This window comes from Leguminivora glycinivorella, chromosome 5 (assembly GCF_023078275.1).
Source record: "Leguminivora glycinivorella isolate SPB_JAAS2020 chromosome 5, LegGlyc_1.1, whole genome shotgun sequence".
Classification (NCBI taxonomy): domain Eukaryota; kingdom Metazoa; phylum Arthropoda; class Insecta; order Lepidoptera; family Tortricidae; genus Leguminivora; species Leguminivora glycinivorella.
In genome coordinates this window covers 11,262,948-11,282,912 of record NC_062975.1, presented here as the reverse complement: position 1 = coordinate 11,282,912, position 19,965 = coordinate 11,262,948, and the positions used below count along the sequence as shown (strand labels likewise).

The 19,965-nt window shown below is 34.7% G+C and overlaps 1 protein-coding gene across 5 annotated transcripts; it reads left to right on the top strand.

Annotated features, from left to right (window-relative positions):
- The first annotated feature begins 419 nt into the window (after window positions 1-419).
- Window positions 420-13,783, top strand: LOC125226115 (calcium/calmodulin-dependent protein kinase type II alpha chain). Of its 5 annotated transcripts, none has more exons than XM_048129983.1 (2): window positions 420-440; window positions 8,797-13,783. In XM_048129983.1, exon 2 carries the CDS (start codon window positions 8,877-8,879, stop codon window positions 10,407-10,409), a length of 1,533 nt encoding a protein of 510 aa, XP_047985940.1. In that variant the 5' UTR covers window positions 420-440; window positions 8,797-8,876; the 3' UTR covers window positions 10,410-13,783. The 5 variants fall into 5 exon arrangements, with proteins under 5 accessions (XP_047985940.1, XP_047985936.1, XP_047985938.1 ...); XM_048129979.1 differs by lacking the exon at window positions 420-440 and adding an exon at window positions 5,932-6,046; XM_048129981.1 differs by lacking the exon at window positions 420-440 and adding an exon at window positions 6,121-6,444.
- The last annotated feature ends 6,182 nt before the right edge of the window (window positions 13,784-19,965 follow it).

Below are 19,965 nucleotides of genomic sequence, written 5' to 3'. Positions count from 1 at the left end.
AAAATAGAAATAAAGTAGTTTTAATGGTTTATTTTAAAACAATATCCTAAAATATGCGACGCGACGTTTGTAAACAAAAACCACATTGTCGCTAGACGCTAACCATGTGGATCAAAATTGTTTGTATCTTTATACAAATAATATGTCAGATCGTCCATCTTAAACTAGGTACTCTTCACTGATTTAAACTTTCACGATTATTACACATCATTATTTTTAAAATCGGGACTTAATCGCGTATAACTACATATTAAACCAGTGTATATCAGTGTTGTATGTCGACAGAGTAACATCCCTAGTGCGCAAACAGTTCAAGTTGATAATCAAAACCAAGTGCGGGTAGTTCGAAAAACTCGCGCGGCTGTCAGAAGGTGTTGATGTCATTTCAAGCCAGTCTTCTCCGAGACCACGGGAACAACGCCGTCCTTGATACGTTGGAGGTCAGTTTAATATGTAGTTATACGCGATTAAGTCCCGATTTTAAAAATAATGATAGGTACTCTTCGTCAAATATTAGTGAGAATAAAAAGCCTGGTCAAGAGAGCGATTTTTGAATCTCGCATACGGGATTTTGTCACTAAAATACCGGTTGAAAACGGTGACTTTCTTATTATTTTCAGTGACAATTTTCTGAATTCGAACGCGTGAGACTCAAAAATCGGCCCTGTTCATCAGACTCATAGACTTTTTTTTACATTTACCGTTTTTAGAATTTTTTTCTGTATTTATGTACATTTCATCACTTTTGTAGGTAGGTACGTATTTTTTAGAAATGTCATAGTGTTCTATTCTAGGGCAACCGGAACTAGGTACCCTATTAATTTTGATTCCCTTGAGAGGATAGAAGTAATTATAGGTCGATATTTATGTTTTTTGTGACAAACGGATCTTTTCCTGTAAACGTAAAAAATCCATTCTTCTTTTTTAAGTGCGGAATCCTAAAACGGCCAAATGCGTATCGGATCACCCATAATAAAGGGTTCGGTAGTTTCCATACCTTCATACAGTAAGTAGTGTAAGTACCAAAGAGCATATTATTCAAGTGATGAAACAATATTATAGGTAGGATAAATAGTACAGTCAACAAAACAGACAAAGTGCCAGAAATATGTTTACACTTAATGTACAGGGAATAGAGTTCTGTATATATATTTTTGGCACTTTGCTGTGTTGTTGACTGTACATAAGTATATGGAACAGTAAAAAAACTTTGTCAATAAGGATCTTTTTATCCGAATTATCTACTGTTGAAATTATAGATGGAAAGGACCTTATTGCATATCTACTTGAAGCATAAATACTCTTCTGAGACGGAAAGCCAGTCACAAAATATTCGTGAATTTACAATTTGTCGTGAAAATATTGTTAGGATATTAGTGAGGTTTTCTGCAAAAAGGAACCCTACCACGGCGCGCCTATCAATGTTAGGCCTCTTTTATTGACCGCTACACATATGGAGGTGCTTCTTTCTTTAATTCTATTAACATTCTTTATTCAAGAGTTAGAGAGAACGTAATTAAATTATAAATGCCGCTTGAATATTGTATTACCTACCAGTCCTACCACCATGCAAAGGTCTTAATAATAAAAGTTTCAGGAAACAAAGTTACCTTGAAGAAATGTATTAATTTAGACATGACTAATTGAATGAAACACACACGCTTTTGCAAATATTGCACGGATAGGTAAGTAAATAATTCGTAACATTCATTGAACAAATTTTGCTAGATATAACATTGACAAAAAAAAGACAATGTGCACACACATTCGGGACGTAGTCGAGTACAGTTCATACCAATTTTTATTTCTACTTAAAATATCCTAATCTTATACTTTTAAACGAGCAATTCTTGTATATTTATTTATTTATTAATTTATTTATTTATATATACCGACGATCTCGGAAACCGCTCTAACGATTTCGCTGAAATTTGTTATGTGGGGGTTTTCGGGGGTGAAAAATCGATCTAGCGTAGCCTTAGATCCCGGAAAACGCGAATTTTCGAGTTTTCATGAGTTTTTCTTTCGCGTTAGTAAACATAAAATATGGTCGTTAATTTCGCCGCGCGCGCATCGATTCCGCTTAGCTCAGTCGTACGAGGTCGGTCTAATGTACGCAGATAGATCGTAGGTGTCAGGGTTTCGAATCCCGGCCAGAAATTAAGTTTTTGTTTTTTGTCTTTTTTTTGTTTTAGTATTTATAAGAGTTTTTTTTTATCTAAAGACGTGATATATTAAAATAGAACCGAGCGAAACTCGGTCGCCCAGATATTCTATTTTTAAACGACGAATTTTATAACAAAATAATGATAAGATAATGCATACATAATTATAAATCTAAAGTGTATAATTTAACTTCTGATAAACTAAAGCTACTTAAATACCAAGCTAACTAATACTGGGGACGCTATTGCTATGTCTTGTATGGGAACCCTGCATTTTATGATTAAGCACTGAGACTTGGCACAGGTTGTTCCTTGGGTGGCCCTGAGTAGATAAAGATCGGGAGGCATCGAGAGCCCCCCTTAATTTAGGAGGCAGGAGGGGGGGAAGGCTGGCGCCTCCGCGCTTCCTTTGAAACCATATTTCTCTAAAACTATACAAAATAGGGCATGCGATATATCATTTTCGGATAAATGAAGGACGAGGAATTCATTTTTGGAACAAAACAAATGTACTTTAGAACAAAAATACAAAAAAAATGGGAAAATCTTAAAACGAGATTTTTTTTTATACATATTATTGCACGTTTTATAAAAACCGTAATAGTTATTTTAAAATAAAAAATACTATTTAAAAGCTACATTTATCTAGTTTTAGAAAATGTATAATTTATTTTAGAAATATATTATAGGACGAGTGATAAAAAATAATTTACATCGCCCGATAGGGTGATTTGAATGCTCATTTCAATAAGTTTTGTCCATGATTTCAGGTATAATCACTATTTTTAACACACGAAAGCCGTAATCATTGTAGTTTATGGCTATTTTAGTGATTAATGTACTTAAAATTAAAAAAAAATACAAAAATTTTAAAAAATATTAAAAATGTGATAATTTTTTTAACATTATCCTATTTTGTTCTTTCTACACAATATATATCTAAAAGCAATAAATATCAATAAAAAGCCACATTTATGCAGTTTATAAAAATATATAGTTTGTTATATAAATATATTACGAAACGCGAGATAAAAAATAATGAAAGTGACGTGGCAGGGCGATCGTGATGTACGGTACGGGTCAGCTTGTATGATTCGATGAGGTGAGGTAAAGGCACTCAAAGCTCTCAAAAAGTGTAGTTATTTAGAGTACTTCAAATTAAACAACATACTCCTATATAGTCTGAATTTAACTATTGATATCACATGAAATGATCGATTGATATGATAGGTCAGAGATATATACATCTGATCCTAATACATCTTGTGAAATAGTAGATATCTATATGATTTGCATAATTTATGGATAATTCTTACTTGACATATTTATTATTCCAGATCTGCGTCCTGTACTTTGGTTAACGAATGCCGAAAATAGTTATTAACCACAAAAGACCGCCAAATTAACAGCATTTCACCGACAAAAGCTGCCTTACACCATTTTTGTAAGGGTTATAGGTACTCGTATATCAAGGTGTCCATGTATGGGGTCAACTAAACCCAATTCAAAATTTGCCAATATTTGCTACTTGTGGCTGGACGAAAGTCTGTAACAATTGGGATTTGGGAGCCTACTTGCCCGCAACGTTGCCTGTTGCTGCAGAAACATGCCTCAAAATTGTCGGATGCAGGTGTAAAAGACAGTGCCGCGTAAGGTGCAACCGTAAAAAAATACTTTTTAAATTAAATGTTCGGAGTTGATGTGCTTATGCAGTGGGTGTTGTGATATATACATAATTAAATTCAGACTATTCATGTTGTTTTATTTGAATAACTCAAAATAGCTACACTTTTTGAGAGCCTTGAGTACTAGCCCCGATACACATGTTTTCGTCTAGTCGGACCATTTTTTGAGGTTCTCCTTTGTACAAAAGCAATGTCTTAGTTCAAAAATCATTCATGTTTAATGCTAATACGAATCTAGTTTATTTTTTATGGCACTATTGCGCAATAACTAACTATCATTGATACTGAAAGGAAGAATATGACGATTTTTATTTTATATTTTATGGATGGGTAAAACCGATTTAAGGGGGCCCAAAGGAAGTAACTAAGTTCTGCTAGTAAACTAAAAAATCTTCAAGCCTATGCATGCAGAACTGCTTTAGGAGAGGAGAATGTGATTAAGACAATTTTTCTTTTACATTATAACTATTATAAGTCACATGCAATTTTATTTTACAATCAAAATAAACTATATTATAGGACTTTTACAATTTTCTGTACTGGGTCGTGATATACCTACATGTGTAAACGTTATTAGAATAAGTATATTTCTTTATTACTAGACGAACTCCACTGCACAGCGGGTAGTACCTTTACCTCACCTCATCGAATAATGCAAGCTGACCCGTACATTAAAATTTTTATTTTCATTGTTTTTTATCTCGCGTTTCGTAATATATTTATATAACAAACTATATATTTTTATAAACTGCATAAATGTGGCTTTTTATTGATATTTATTGCTTTTAGATATATATAGTGTAGAAAGAACAAAATAGGATAATGTTAAAAAAAAATATCACATTTTTAATATTTTTTAATTTTTTTTTTTTAATTTTAAGTACACTAATCACTAAAATAGCCATAAACTACAATGATTACGGCTTTCGTGTGTTAAAAATAGTGATTATACCTGAAATCATAGACAAAACTTATTGAAATGAGCATTCAAATCACCCTATCGGGCGATGTAAATTATTTTTTATCACTCGTCCTATAATATATTTCTAAAACAAATTATACATTTTCTAAAACTAGGTAAATGTAGCTATTAAATAGTATTTTTTATTTTAAAATAACTATTACGGTTTTTATAAAACGTGCAATAATATGTATAAAAAAAAAATCTCGTTTTAAGATTTTCCCATTTTTTTTGTATTTTTGTTCTAAAGTACATTTGTTTTGTTCCAAAAATGAATTCCTCGTCCTTCATTTATCCGAAAATGTTATATCGCATGCCCTATTTTGTACAGTTTTAGAGAAATATGGTTTCAAAGGAAGCGCGGAGGCGCCAGCCTTCCCCCCCTCCTCCCTCCTAAATTAAGGGGGGCTCTCGATGCCTCCCGATCTTTATCTACTCAGGGCCACCCAAGGAACAACCTGTGCCAAGTCTCAGTGCTTAATCATAAAATGCAGGGTGTTGTGCAATAGCGTCCCAGCTATAACGTATGGACGAGTTATGAGTCACATTAACCGTGTAGGTTTTTGTAATATCATGAATCATAAATAATCATGAATATCATGATATGTAACTTTGCTTGACCGCAACACGACGTAAGTATAGGTATTACAACTCCACTTGTCTTAAATACCAATAGGTTACACCAATTGAACGTACTTACTAACCAAGTAGAACGGAACGGTGTTTAAAGACAATACATTATTAAAATTTTCTTTAAAAAAAAATGTTGTTTTGTATTGTTATTTTAACAATTCTATTGCAATTTATAATAACCAAGCATATTTCTGAACGAAATTGTTAGTTCCCCGTCCAAGCCAGAAGATGTCGCTCGGAACACGTTTAGCGCTGCGCTAGTGTATCGATTTACCAACACTCGTCTGTGTTTACACCCGCAAATACGTTTGGAGAAAAACATATTTTACTCAAGAAACAGGCAGAAATTACACATGTTCCCACTTAATACATAACTCATTGGGAATGCAAAATGAGATAACCAAGTCTACACAAATTAAACAGTCGTTTTTGTGATGACCAAATTAAATATTTTTAGCTCGACACTCGGGCAACACAGAATGTCTATGAATTTGACCCCGAAGCTCGTGTCCCGAACGAGCAGGAGAGTGTAGTGTAGGGCCTGGCCCTTCGATTTTGATCTTCATCTCGTTGGAGATTGTATAAAATGGGCACATAAATAGGTAACAATATTTTCGTAATTAAAAATCGTATCGTTATTTGTGCGTGACGCCGCGGAGTGATTGTAGTATTTTTTATCATCGAAAATTATCGTGACCGAACTGTAGCACTCATACGGACTACTATTGCTAAGAATATAATCTTATGTCGCGCTTTGATCGCTACATTACTACATTATTTATAACAGTGTTATTTTTAAATTTTATCAAGCCACGATGCAGCGGCGAGCGCTTGTGGGAATTATTTCATCCATAAGTGGATTATAATAAAGATGTTCGAGTTTTGGTGAATGTGTCGAGACAATGGTGTATCGATTATTTTGCGCAAACGAAATGTCATCCCGGTGCCGTAGTGTTAATATTAGAAGTCTATGTTTGTGACCACGATTACAATTGTCTAGGTATCTACGCGTTTTATATTGAGCTTGCAGATCTTCGATTTAGAATGAGTGACAAAAATAGTGCAAAGATTTTCATTCGGATAAGTTTGATCTGCTCTCGGTATCATCAGCATTTATTTAATCCAACGCTGTGCATTCACATTAATGCATCGTACTAAAAATGCAAATACATCATATTATTAAAATTAATACAAAAGCTGCAAATATCGTGGTTCATGAGGAAAATGATATGGACATCTCATCTCAATAATCAGACATAAGGTCAGTTGGGGTAAGTGAATCTATGGGGAAAGAGAATCTATATGCTATAAACTAAAAACTATGCGATGCAGCAAAGTGGTTACTGTGTCAGTAAAGCAGTATACACGGACTAATTCCAATTATCTAACACAGATGAGGGTAGATCACTTATGTGACAGTTGAGGGTGCAACAAAAAAATCAGTTGGCTTCTTGTTTGAACTCGAGCTGGCAGGAGGTTTTGCGTGCGGCGATAAAATAATAAATATAAGTGCTCAGAGGCTGACTTTCAAGGTAGTGCAATATAACAGTTTTTACTTTATTCACATAACCACATTTTTTAAATTTTCGTCATTTTGTTATTGTTATGATGGATTAAAAATACATCATATATAAGATACCGAGTGGGGAAAGAGAAACTGGTAACACCGGGAAAGTGAATCATATGTCTCTCTTTCCCAGTGTCAGGAGTTACAAACATTTACATTCTCGTTCGTATAAGAAGTTGAAGAAGAGTTATTTATTTATTTATTTTATTTTTCATTGGACATCTTACACTGATCAACCCAGCCCTAAACTAAGCAAAGCTTGTACTATGGGTGCTAGGCGACGATATACATACTTAAATATAGATAAATACATACTAATATACATAGAAAACCTCCATGACTCAGGTACAAATAACTGTGCTCATCACACAAATAAATGCCCTTACCGGGATTCGAACCCAGGACCGCGGCGTAGCAGGCAGGGTCACTACGCGCTAGGCCAGACCGGTCGTCATTTGTTTTGCAAGGTTGTTTAACCGCACGTGCCAATATTGATACCCGAGCAAGCGAAAGATTCCAATATTGAACTGTGAGCGTAGTAAGTGGTTCAAAAAGTGGAATCTTGAGCATTGCGAGGGTTTCAAGGCACAAAGGATAAACAAACTTTGCCACCGAGTGAAACTCAACATTTTACATTTAATACAACAATAATCTAATACTTCAATTTATTCAATATTAATGAATCAAAATTATCACTTACAGATAAATTCTACCAGCCCGCTTAAGACATCAAGTTAAAATTTGTATGAAATTACTTTGCACTCTTGAGGATAAAATTAAATTTTGCTATCTGTTTTCGAAGAACAAAGTAAGCCTTTACCAGTTGGTGTGGTGTAAAATATATGACGCTTTTCGTTTTATATGTTGCTGTCCAAAAAATTAAATATTTATTTCTGCATTTCCAGAATAGTCTTTCAGTGCACATTAGTGCGTAGTTTATCACACTAGTGCGAGAAATTGTACTTTATATGTGTCGAAACTTTAAAGGGCTATATGTGTATTGTGCACCTACTGAAAACGTCGTACAATTACAATACACGTGCGTAGAGGAAATTCGTAACCTGTGTCAACTGTCAATTTAAAACACCCCGTTCGGTCGTGCAATTAATGAACTTAAAACTTGGGTTTAGCGCCACTCGTTTTGTACATCCTCTTTCCCGCACTTGTATCTATAATTTTGAACCAACTGTTTTACACGTCTGACTACATCCCGTATGTTTCTCTTGCCCCGTTTTCGGCAATGTCACTCTAGTTCCAAAATTAAACCTTATACCAATATGTTAAATATTATTTTGGATTAACTTAACTATACTTAGGATATTTAAGCGTGAACTATTTCATAAAACGTCAAATTAGCAAGTAAAATGGAACCAGTTTCACTTACCCCAAAAACCGGGAAAGAGAAACTGTTCTTCGCTGTGCTACTTAGTTGATGATTTGAGCATTATGCAGTGCATGCAGTTTATTAAAAAAAATATATAGATAAGCTGAGTATCACAGCAATATTATCCAATTATCATCAAAATGAATAAACGTCTTAGAAGCGAATTACATGATTTTATATTTTATTTTAAATAAAGTATGTTTCTCTTACCCCAACTGACCTTATAGGAAAAATATAGCTTAATATAAATACATAATTATTGATTATTTAGGATGTTCATTATAATAATTAAATGAATTAAAAAATGTTGAACTTAATTGAAATAATTTTCAGAGTATTAACATTTAAGATTAAAAAATACTTTAGTGCTCAGTGATAACATTTTTTTCTTTTTGTTACAGTCACCAAATCCGAAATATTCGTGCTCAAAGTGACGGTTTCACCTTAAACTAGAACAGTGAGTATACCTTAAGTGTTAATCATGGCAAATCCGAATCGCGATGGTGTTAGCACGCGTTTTTCTGATAACTACGACCTTAAAGAAGAGCTGGGAAAAGGAGCATTCTCTATTGTGAGACGAGCTGTCCAGAAGTCGACAGGATATGAATTCGCTGCCAAAATAATCAACACTAAGAAGCTCTCAGCTAGAGATTTTCAAAAATTGGAAAGAGAAGCCCGAATTTGTCGAAAGCTGCAACATCCTAATATTGTAAGACTGCACGATTCCATTCAAGAGGAGCATTTCCATTACCTCGTGTTCGATCTAGTTACTGGCGGGGAACTGTTTGAAGACATCGTGGCACGTGAGTTTTATTCTGAAGCTGACGCTTCTCACTGTATACAACAAATTTTGGAGTCCGTTCATCACTGCCACCATAATGGGGTAGTGCATAGGGATCTGAAGCCTGAAAATCTGTTACTGGCTAGCAAAGCTAAAGGGGCAGCAGTCAAGTTAGCCGACTTCGGTTTAGCTATTGAAGTGCAAGGGGACCAACAAGCATGGTTCGGGTTCGCGGGAACCCCTGGTTATTTGTCACCTGAAGTTCTCAAAAAAGAACCATATGGAAAACCAGTAGATATATGGGCCTGTGGAGTGATTCTTTATATTTTATTGGTCGGCTATCCACCTTTCTGGGACGAGGACCAACACCGGCTTTATGGACAAATTAAAGCAGGTGCCTATGATTATCCATCTCCTGAGTGGGATACTGTAACGCCTGAGGCAAAGAGCCTCATAAATCAAATGTTAACCGTTAATCCAAGTAAGAGGATTACTGCATCTGAAGCCTTGAAGCACCCATGGATTTGCCATCGCGAACGGGTGGCATCTGTGATGCACAGGCAAGAGACTGTAGACTGCTTGAAGAAGTTCAATGCTCGACGCAAACTAAAAGGCGCTATCCTAACTACTATGCTTGCTACCCGAAACTTCTCTGGGAAATCTATGGTTAACAAAAAAGGAGACGGCTCTCAAGTGAAGGAGTCGACTGACAGCAGTACTACTTTGGAAGATGATGATTTGGATAAAGACAAGAAGGGCGTAGACCGTGCCTGCACTGTTATCTCCAAGGAGCATGATGACGAGGGACTTACTAAAGCTGATTCATTCGGCAAAGCTCGCGGTGACAGCAATGCGTCACAACGTCGCTCAGAAGTAATCAAAGCCACTGAGGTACTTATAGATGCTATTAACAATGGCGACTACGATACATATTCGAAATTATGTGATCCTAATGTGACTGCTTTTGATCCTGACGTACTAGGTAACATGGTTGAAGGAGTAGAGTTTCATAAATTCTTTATTGATAACACTCCTCAGCACGTTAAGGCCAATACAACCATACTTAATCCTCGCGTGCACCTTATTGGCGACGATGGAGCTGTTATAGCATATGTGTGTGTGACGCAGAGCGTCGATGCCGAAGGTCGGCGAACCACACAACAAACTAAAGAAACTCGTATCTGGCACAAACGCCACAACAAGTGGACAGCGATACATTTTCATCGCTCCTAACTAGTCTCTTTTTCGATCCCAACTTTTATGCCGAAGGATGGCGGTCTAACGAAGAAAAGTATTTGTAATGGTGAAGCCATAGAAACACGCGTAAGTTCGTACATTAAATATATATAATTAGACCCTTCAAAAGTCCTAAGGCAGCGACGTAAGTTATAAATAAATACTTAATATCCAATTCAGCTATAAAATTACACGAATTTTATTAGAAATTCTTTGTAATCTCAAGGAATTATGTTAATTACATATAGGTAAATGTTATTATCTACACCAATATAAGCATTTCAAAAGTTCTTATAACGTTAAAGGTCACTATACTATTAAAGTCTTTTACATCACAATGTGACTAAAATGTGATACCGTTTAAATACCTAATGCTTTGTACTAGTTCTAGTAGAGTGTACAACCTGATCTCCACGATCGAAACAAACACATCGAGGCAAATGTACCGATGTAATATTAAAATTCTCGATCTAATCAAAGTCAGATCTGATCAAAATGAATCTATATTAAATATAAAAGATCGACAAGGATTTCAAAAAATTTAGAATTATTAGCACATTTCTCAGTAAGTCTCTCTACATTTTTAACTATGAATGTTTTGTCGTGCTTAAAAATGGTGTTCTATTTGTTATCAAATACCTAGTTAGTAAGGTTTAAGTAACTGATGGTACAGTTATTGGCACTACGCATCTTACAGTGAATGTTTCTATAGAATATTCGTAAGATTTTACTTCAATTAGCTATTAGCTTGAGTGGATTCATTGTAACATTTTACATATTTTAAGTGAAATTATATCAATTTCGTCAATTTTAGATTTATTCTCAATGTTGTTGTATTATTCAGCTTTTTATTTATGTTGCGTTATAATTATTCAACGCGTACATTGTTATACCTGGTTATTCAAATTATATGTATTACTTACTTACTCTTATTCATGCGATAGCTAATAATTTGAAAGTGAAAACTGTGCAAGAGAATGGTCTGGTTGTTGGTACTTTAGCCATTAATAAGAGGAGCTTGTCAACCGTGATATTAATGTGTATTAAGATGTAAAGTGTTTTTTGCACAGTTTCACTTAAGAGAATGTGCTTTAACTATTGGATCTAAACCTAACTGTAAGTCTGCAGTAAATTCAGTATTTCCTAGGAATATATTTAGATATAAATAACATTGAACCGTGTTTTTTACAATTTTGTAACATATTTTAGGATTTTAGTATAGTTAGCATCACTTAATTTGTATAAACCTGAAAGGAGTTGGAATTGTAATTATAAAATGCAATGCATACATATATAAAATAAATATAAAGGATATTTATGGTTACCATCATGTTCACGTAACCGGAGTACATAGTTGTGCCATTATCATGAATTTAGTGCCAATAACTGTAAAAACTAAAGATGTATTCTAGTCTTTATTGTTATGCATATTTAGTATTTAATCAACGTTTCTAATTTAATTTTGATCTATAAATAGGTTAATAGTAACATTACGTAAATAGATATTGATTTGCACATTGTGTGTTTAAGAGTGTCGTCTTCTACATACCTACCTTCATCTATCAAAATGTTTGTATTTACATTATATGTTTTATGGGTCACAAATAATTGATCATATTTTTGATTCCTTGGCATGTTAAGTAAATATACAGAAGTTACAAAATTATATCGTTAGGCAACTTTACCGCCGTGCTCACAACAGACGCATATTTAGGTAGTAGAATTTGTTTTTGTTGTACTTTAAATCCGTCACAGGAAATTAGTTAACTATCACAATTAAATATCTAGGTCTAGCAAGTGTTACGTACCTGACCTGCCTTCTTTTGGAATCTTGTATAAGACACGACAGTGTTGAATAGACTAGTAAATTTTGAGAATCTCTGAGCCTAACTGAATGGTAAAATTATCATCCCACTGTAGTATACCTACTTGAATGTTTTGTATAAAATATTCCTCCTTTACAAATATCACCTCTCCTTTATTAATATTCAAAGAAAATATATTTTTGCTTGTCTTGTAGGTTTACTACAAAACGAGATTTAATTGAACTTTCATGGTCATTAATAATGGATCATGCTCTGGGCATTCAGATACTTAAGTTAGCAAAATATAGTACATATTTTATTTGCTTCGAAAATATAGCCCAAGTACCTGTTGCTCGTGACTTAAGGGAGATACTTCATTAATGGAAGAACCCAAATGAGACTTAAATCTCTGACTAACCAATCTATTATTTTAAAAATAAATATACGTAAGATATTTGAAATAGTTACCAGATTATCTCAATAACGTGTTTAGTATTATTAACTAATTAACTATCTTTATAAAATCCCAATAACAATGCATTGGAAGCCTCCTAAATAAATAAAAAAATAAAAGATGCACAAATACAATATCATGTATCTTCCAGAACCTTTACCAAGTTTTCAACCGTTTTAAATATTATGCATTGTCTTCCCTAAACTGTGTTCCAGTATAATGATCTTCTATAATACCTACAAAAGGGATGCCTATCAGATGCATTTGGTTATTTCAAAGTCACACGTTACACAGCTGTCCACGACTTTTTGCACATTAATCTCTTTGCATGCATTTACTTACCTACTCCACCATGCTTCTACGATTAGGGGAGCTACCTACTTAAACTAAATTTCAATTCCTTCTATTGGCTACTTTTATATAATGCCTGCTTATACATATTTATTCATACTTAAGAAGTACTTGTTCAAATCTCAAGTGCTATATTTAAAAATATTCGTTATAAAGTCACCTATAACTTGGAATGGAACTAAGTGCTGTTCACAAGTACAAATTATCTGAAACACCAACTAATGGGTACAGTGCAATAAAAAACAGAACTAATTTATAACGTGTTTAAGATTTTAATTATGTTTTGATAGATAATTAACTCATAAAGCTTCGTAGCGTTAAAATTTTCACCATTCAGCTAGTATTTGTATTAACCTACGTTATTGTTACTGTTTTGTGTTACTTTGCGTGTTTGGTTACTTATGCCTCTTCATTATAAGATGTGTATACCCTGTACTGAAATTATAATTAGGGTGTATGTTAAGCTTATTTGTCCAAAATACTAATATTGACACTCATCTGTGTCTAGCAAAACTATGGAGATTACTTTTCGGATAGTGGTTAACGAAATTTATATTAAGTACTTTAAATGCACCACTTTCTTAAATATTCGAACTTTGTTATGATGAAGGCTAAAATGTTGTAGCATAATTTCCATATGTGCAAGTGTAGGTGTATTGAAAAAAAAATGTCAGTATATTCGTATTCAAAATAATTTCTTCAACCTCTGCATTGCCGATTACCATGTAACATTCTCTAAAATAAAGTTCTTTTGATCTAAACTATGTTTTATTTTGGCCACTATGTAAAAAATCTCAATCTATTTTCCGCTAGGTACCGTTTTTAAAATTAGGACTTTTTGTGTTCTACAGGGTATTAGATAATATTAAGTCATGAGAAATAATTTACCGAGTAATATAAGTTGAGGTTGAGTTATGATAATTCATAACTACTGAGAAACTTTTACTATATGGAAGCAAAAATTAACCTTAGAAAATATCATATTCATAGAGTTTTGAATGATTCACGGTTATTTTCATTAGACTTATATTGACCGGGATATAGACCGTGATTACCTTTTTGAAAAGGTAATCACGGTCTATATCCCGGTCAATATAAGTCTAATCATATTCATAGGTCAAAATGCTTGAAACAAACCATTTTTTTCGTATTAATGGGGTTGTGGTTCCACAGTAAGAATTAATCAAATAATCAGTAACTTTGTATTCGACACGTAAATGATCGCAAGCGACATAACATTAAAAATTGCCCAATGTAGCTATGACCTCCCAATCTCCTACCATTGCCAATAAATAGAGCGATTCAAGAGATGTTTACAAAAACAACGCTGAGTACACTGGTTGACACTTATACAGGAATATTATAGATGGCTGTAGGTATCAACCAGTATAGTGAGTTATGTTATTTTTGTAAACACCCCTTCTATTTTTGTCACCAGAGCTTGGAAAAAAAGGTGAGCTGTTTCATGTTAAGGTAGTAAAAGTGGTCATAATTTTGAGAAACTACTTATCTTCTGAAATATCATACGTTAAAGAAAAAGCGACCGAATCTACCGGCGGCCGAGCTGGGAATTGAACCCGGCTTACCTAGTTAACATTCTAAAGGTTTTTTTCATTAGTGTATTATTAGCTCAGTTTATAATTTATTAAAAAGAAATAAAAATATTTTTTGATAAATTTATTTGGTTTGTTTCCTAGGTAAAATACCTATAAAACCATGGAACAAATCAGTTATTTTCATTACCTATATGTATTATTTTTGCTATGCAAACACTACAAAAGAGCATAGCCATGTTAGCATGGAAAATCCGTAATGTCACCAAATGTTTACTTAACTGTAATTTTTTTTTAATAAGAGCTCTCAACAAATATTATTTATTGTAACTACCAGCTTTCTATCTTTGTTATTTTCTAAAATATGTTTTTTTTTTTCGCATAATAGCCATTAGCTAATTAATGCAATTCACCTGATCTTATGGTTCAGTAATATACATATTTTATAGTGACTCACTTATTCCTGAAGTAATACTTATTATTTCCAGCTTTTTATAAATGTGACACCTACACTTCTTTGTTAGATGATTGCTTATATAAAGACATTAGAACTAAATCTACTGTGATTATGACATACTTATTTAAAAAAAAATCAAAAAATATCAAAATAATTTATTCAGCAAATAGGCCACAGGGGCACTTTTACACGTCACAAGTACATAGGTATTTAAAAAAATATTTAAAATTGAGTTGAAATTACAATTGATACTATTATATACTAATTCTAAGTTCTAACTAAAGTTAACTCTATACAATTAATTAGAGATGTAGAAGGTCTCTAAATGTCGAATTACAACCAAGAACTACACTAAATTTTAATATAAAAAGTACAAATACAAAAAAAAAAAGTCTAAAATTACTTAAGAGGTGCAAATGACTCTAAATGTCACAACTAAAAATAAAATGTATATCTACTTAATCTAATTCTCCTTAGAGATGTATATGGTCTCCATGAGTCAAAATCATATATTTAAAATATTCACTAAAAGAAAGGAAACAAACGACAACCGAACAAAGTGTCCTAATTTAATAAAAATTAGAATTAAAGTTACTAAGTTATAACAGCCCCAGTAAGCTTAAACAGACCGGTCTTCACAGACGGCACCCGTTCACGAGTATGACGCGTATCTCAGCCATCGCCTCCCTCAACCTTTATTCGGGAAGGTGGCGACCCGATCAACGACGCCACCGAAGCAAAGACTTTTAAGTGTGCATGACATGTTCAAGCTGCCAGGCTAAATTAAATATTCAAATAATAAAACATAGCTGTAAGACACTATATTCTGTGCTCGTATGTTACAAAGGAAGGAAATATAGATTTATACAATAAAATTAAAGTAAGATAAACATTAAACATTAAACACATAATCTTGGAGATGTATAAGGTCTCCAAGTGTCCACAACTAAACTTAAATAAAAACAATATAATCAGACGAGAATATGTTCTCATACGTCAATTGAACACTAGTATGCTTAATTACACAATGCAGAGAAAATGAAAAAATATATACGACTTCATTCATCTATTGACAAGCAACCACCTTAAAGGCATCCCTATCATCTATAAAATCCTTCACAGTGTAGTACGCCTTACATAACAACAAACGCTTAATGCGTGCCTTAAATTTGTCAAATGGCAAATCCACTATATCGGTTGGTACTTTGTTATAAAAACGTGTACAGTTCCCGACGAAAGACGTACCAACCTTACGGAGACGGTGGGCGGTCACAGCAAGTTTATGTTTGTTCCTTGTGTTATAGTTATGGATGTCACTGTTAAGCTTGAATTCGTGGATATTTTTCCGAACATACATAATATTTTCGTATATGTATTGAGAGGCAACGGTAAGAATGTTCACCTCTTTGAATTTTTCTCTTAAAGATGCTCGACCGCCCAATCCGTAGATTGAACGGACTGCTCGTTTTTGCAGCACAAAAATAGCCTGAATGTCTGCAGCTTTTCCCCATAACAGGATCCCATATGACATAACACTGTGGAAGTAGCTAAAGTATACCAGCCTGGCCGTCTCTACGTTTGTTAGTTGTCTGATTCGCCTTACTGCGTAAGCTGCAGAACTAAGTTTGCCAGCTAAAGTGGCTATATGTGCATGCCATTGCAGTTTTGAATCCAAAGTGACTCCAAGGAAAACCGTTCGATCTTCAAATTCCAGCGTTTCACCTTTCATTTGGATCTTACTGTTATTTACCTGCTTAACGTTCGGAAGCGCAAATCTGATGCACTTGGTTTTCTTGGCGTTTAGAAGTAAGTTATTCGCCGTAAACCAGTCTGTTATGCTAGACAGTGCATCGTTGATGTTATCGAAGCTGCTTTCCTTTCTGTCAACTTTGAATATAAGAGAAGTGTCGTCAGCAAATAACACTATATCATGTTTATCTTGCACTAGTTTCGGTAGATCATTAATGTATACTAAGAACAGGAAGGGACCGAGAATTGAACCTTGAGGCACTCCAAGTGCTACCGGTGAACCTGCTGATTGAGTCCCATTGATAACAACTCGCTGAGTTCTGTCGGAAAGGTACGATGAAACAAGGTCAAGGGCAGCAGCTTTAACCCCATAGTGGCTCAATTTTCTCTTTAAATTCTCGTGATCAACGCAATCAAAGGCCTTTGATAGATCACAGAAAATTCCAACAGCATCTTGAGCTCTTTCCCAGGCGTCAAAGATGTGTTTTAGAAGTACCACACCGGCATCAGTAGTTGAACGACCTCTGGTAAATTGATTATTGTCAAGCAATTTATTTCTGTTAAAGTGAGACAACAGTTGATTAAGAATAAGCTTCTCAAAGACCTTACTTAGCGCTGGTAATATTGAAATAGGTCTAAAGTTGGTCGGGTCTGATTTCGTTCCTGATTTAAACAGCGGGATAATTTTGCTGTGTTTCATAATATCAGGAAAAATGCCAGTTTCAATACATCTGTTGAAAATCTCAGCTAAATAGGGTGCGATTGATTCTACTATTGAGTGTAATACTTTAACTGACAAGCCCCATAGATCTTCAGTTTTCTTTAAATTTAAAGATCTGAACGTTTTAATAACTATGGTCGGAGTAACATAAGAAAATGTGAATATTTCTGAACATTCTTCTACATTAGCTTGCAGCATTTCTTCAGCGACAATTGGCGATGAGTTAAGAGACTTTGTTGTCTCTGCCGGTATATTCGAGAAAAATCGCTCGAAGTGATCTGCCACTTCACGGTCGGAACTTACTAAAGTATCAGCAACTCGTAGGTTGTAGTGCCGTTCTTTTATTTTACGCTTTCCTGTTTCACTGCTGATCACTTGCCATGTAGTTTTAACTTTATCGCTGGAATTTAAGATCTTTTTGGATAAATAATCAGCTTTAGCGGCGACACACATCCTTTTAAAAGATTTCGAGAAATTCTTTACGTACTCTATAAATTCCGGCCTTTTATCAGTTGTTCGCAGATCATACAAATCATAGAGCCGGCGTCTCTTATCGTGAATATCCGGCGTAGCCCAGTCGCTAAATTTAACCTTGACCTTGCCCTGCATCTTCTTGGGGATGAAGCAGGCATCAAATTCCTTTTTTATACAGTTAAACAACTCAGAACTCAGACAGTCAGGGTTCTCTCGGTTACATGAAAGAAAAGGTAAGTTGTTCCTAATATTACGATTGAATGACTGTAAGCGCCTTTCGGAAATCAGTCTGCACACAGTGTCTTGTGGAATATCCTCTATCTTCCCGCCAAAAGAGGCTTTTAGTCCACAGTGGTCAGAACTCAAGGTGTTTATTACAGATTTACTAATCGCAATATCGTTACTGAAGATGTTGTCTATACATGTTGCACTGGTTGCCGTGATTCTAGTTGGTTCACAAAATAAATTTACTAAATTAAAAGATTTAAAGGTATTTAGTAACCTTCCACACAAAGGCGAATTTTCTAGCAAATTAATATTAAAATCGCCACATACAACTATAGTTTTCTGACTTCTAAAAACACGACTAAGGACTTCATCTATAACCGATTCAAATACATTATAGTCCGCCGATGGGGGCCTGTACACGCATACAACAATAAATCGTTCCAACTCGACACAAGAAAGTTCTATAACGCGTTCTACAGACAAGTCAACAATGTCTCTACGCTCTTTACTTTTTATACTATGTTTAACCATTATCAATGACCCGCCGCGAATGCAGGATCTTCTGAAGAAATAACTAACTATACTATGATTATTGTAATTAAACATAAATTCATGCCCTTTAAGCCAGTGCTCGGTTATACAGAGAATGTCAATATTCGAGGACTGTAAAAACAAATCTATTTCGAGTTCCTTGCTGGCAAAGCCTTGAATATTCTGGTGAACTAAATTTAATAACTCGGTTTCACTAAGCATACTAGCATCAATACGAGCAGAGCCGGCCGGTGCAGACGTTGTCGTAGCGGTTAGTTTAAATACAAATCACCAGGCGACTCCGTCTCGGAACCCACGCTACCGAGACATAAAGAGCTACGCGAAGTAAAACTACTAGACGCCGCCCTAGATACGACGGAGTCCTCAATATTATATGCTAACAGGTTAGCACAATCCACAAGACATCTTTTCGGTAGGTAGGTTCTGTTACAGGGCATTACAAAATCATATATAAATTTATTCGTATCAAAATACGAAATCGTACTACTATATACTGAGAGATTGTACAACAAAGAATTATAATGGTAAACTCTCTTATTCACCTTTCTCGACCTTCTGTATGGGAGCGCACACATAATTATTTTCCCTACCTCTCCCCGATCGAGCGCCGACAGAGTAGCGGACAAATTTAAAATATCGCGTTTAGTACAGTCTAAACTGTTCCCTACAAAAACTATAAGCGTCGAATCGCGGTCAAACTCGCCTGCAGAGATGCACTCGACACACAAATTGTTGCCAATAAAAAAATACCATAAATGGGCATGGACGTTTATGTTTATGTATAGTAATATACAATCCTTGAATCCGAAACTTATAACATAACATATAATCACGCCACGCCTGTATCCCATAAAGGGGTAGGCAGAGCATATGAGCATATACTAGGTTTCAGTGCCACTCTTGGCAAAAATTAAGTTCGCAATTGTTGGCAATATTATTAAGAGCGCTTTCAAAAAATCTGCTTATTCGCATTTCGACGCCGGCGGCGCTGGCGTGCGCCTGTGTGCAGACGCACACTATAACCAGAAGCATAACGATTGTAGCCTGCGGTACAGACATAGCGTGCGATCCTCTTCGAACCAACCTTACGTGCGGCTAGAGCGAAAGGGATAGCATTCATGGTCGGTACCGCCACGCCGTCAGTAGCGTTGCGGACTAACCATTATTGATACTTGCGTAAAAACACCACCATATATTATATTACATATT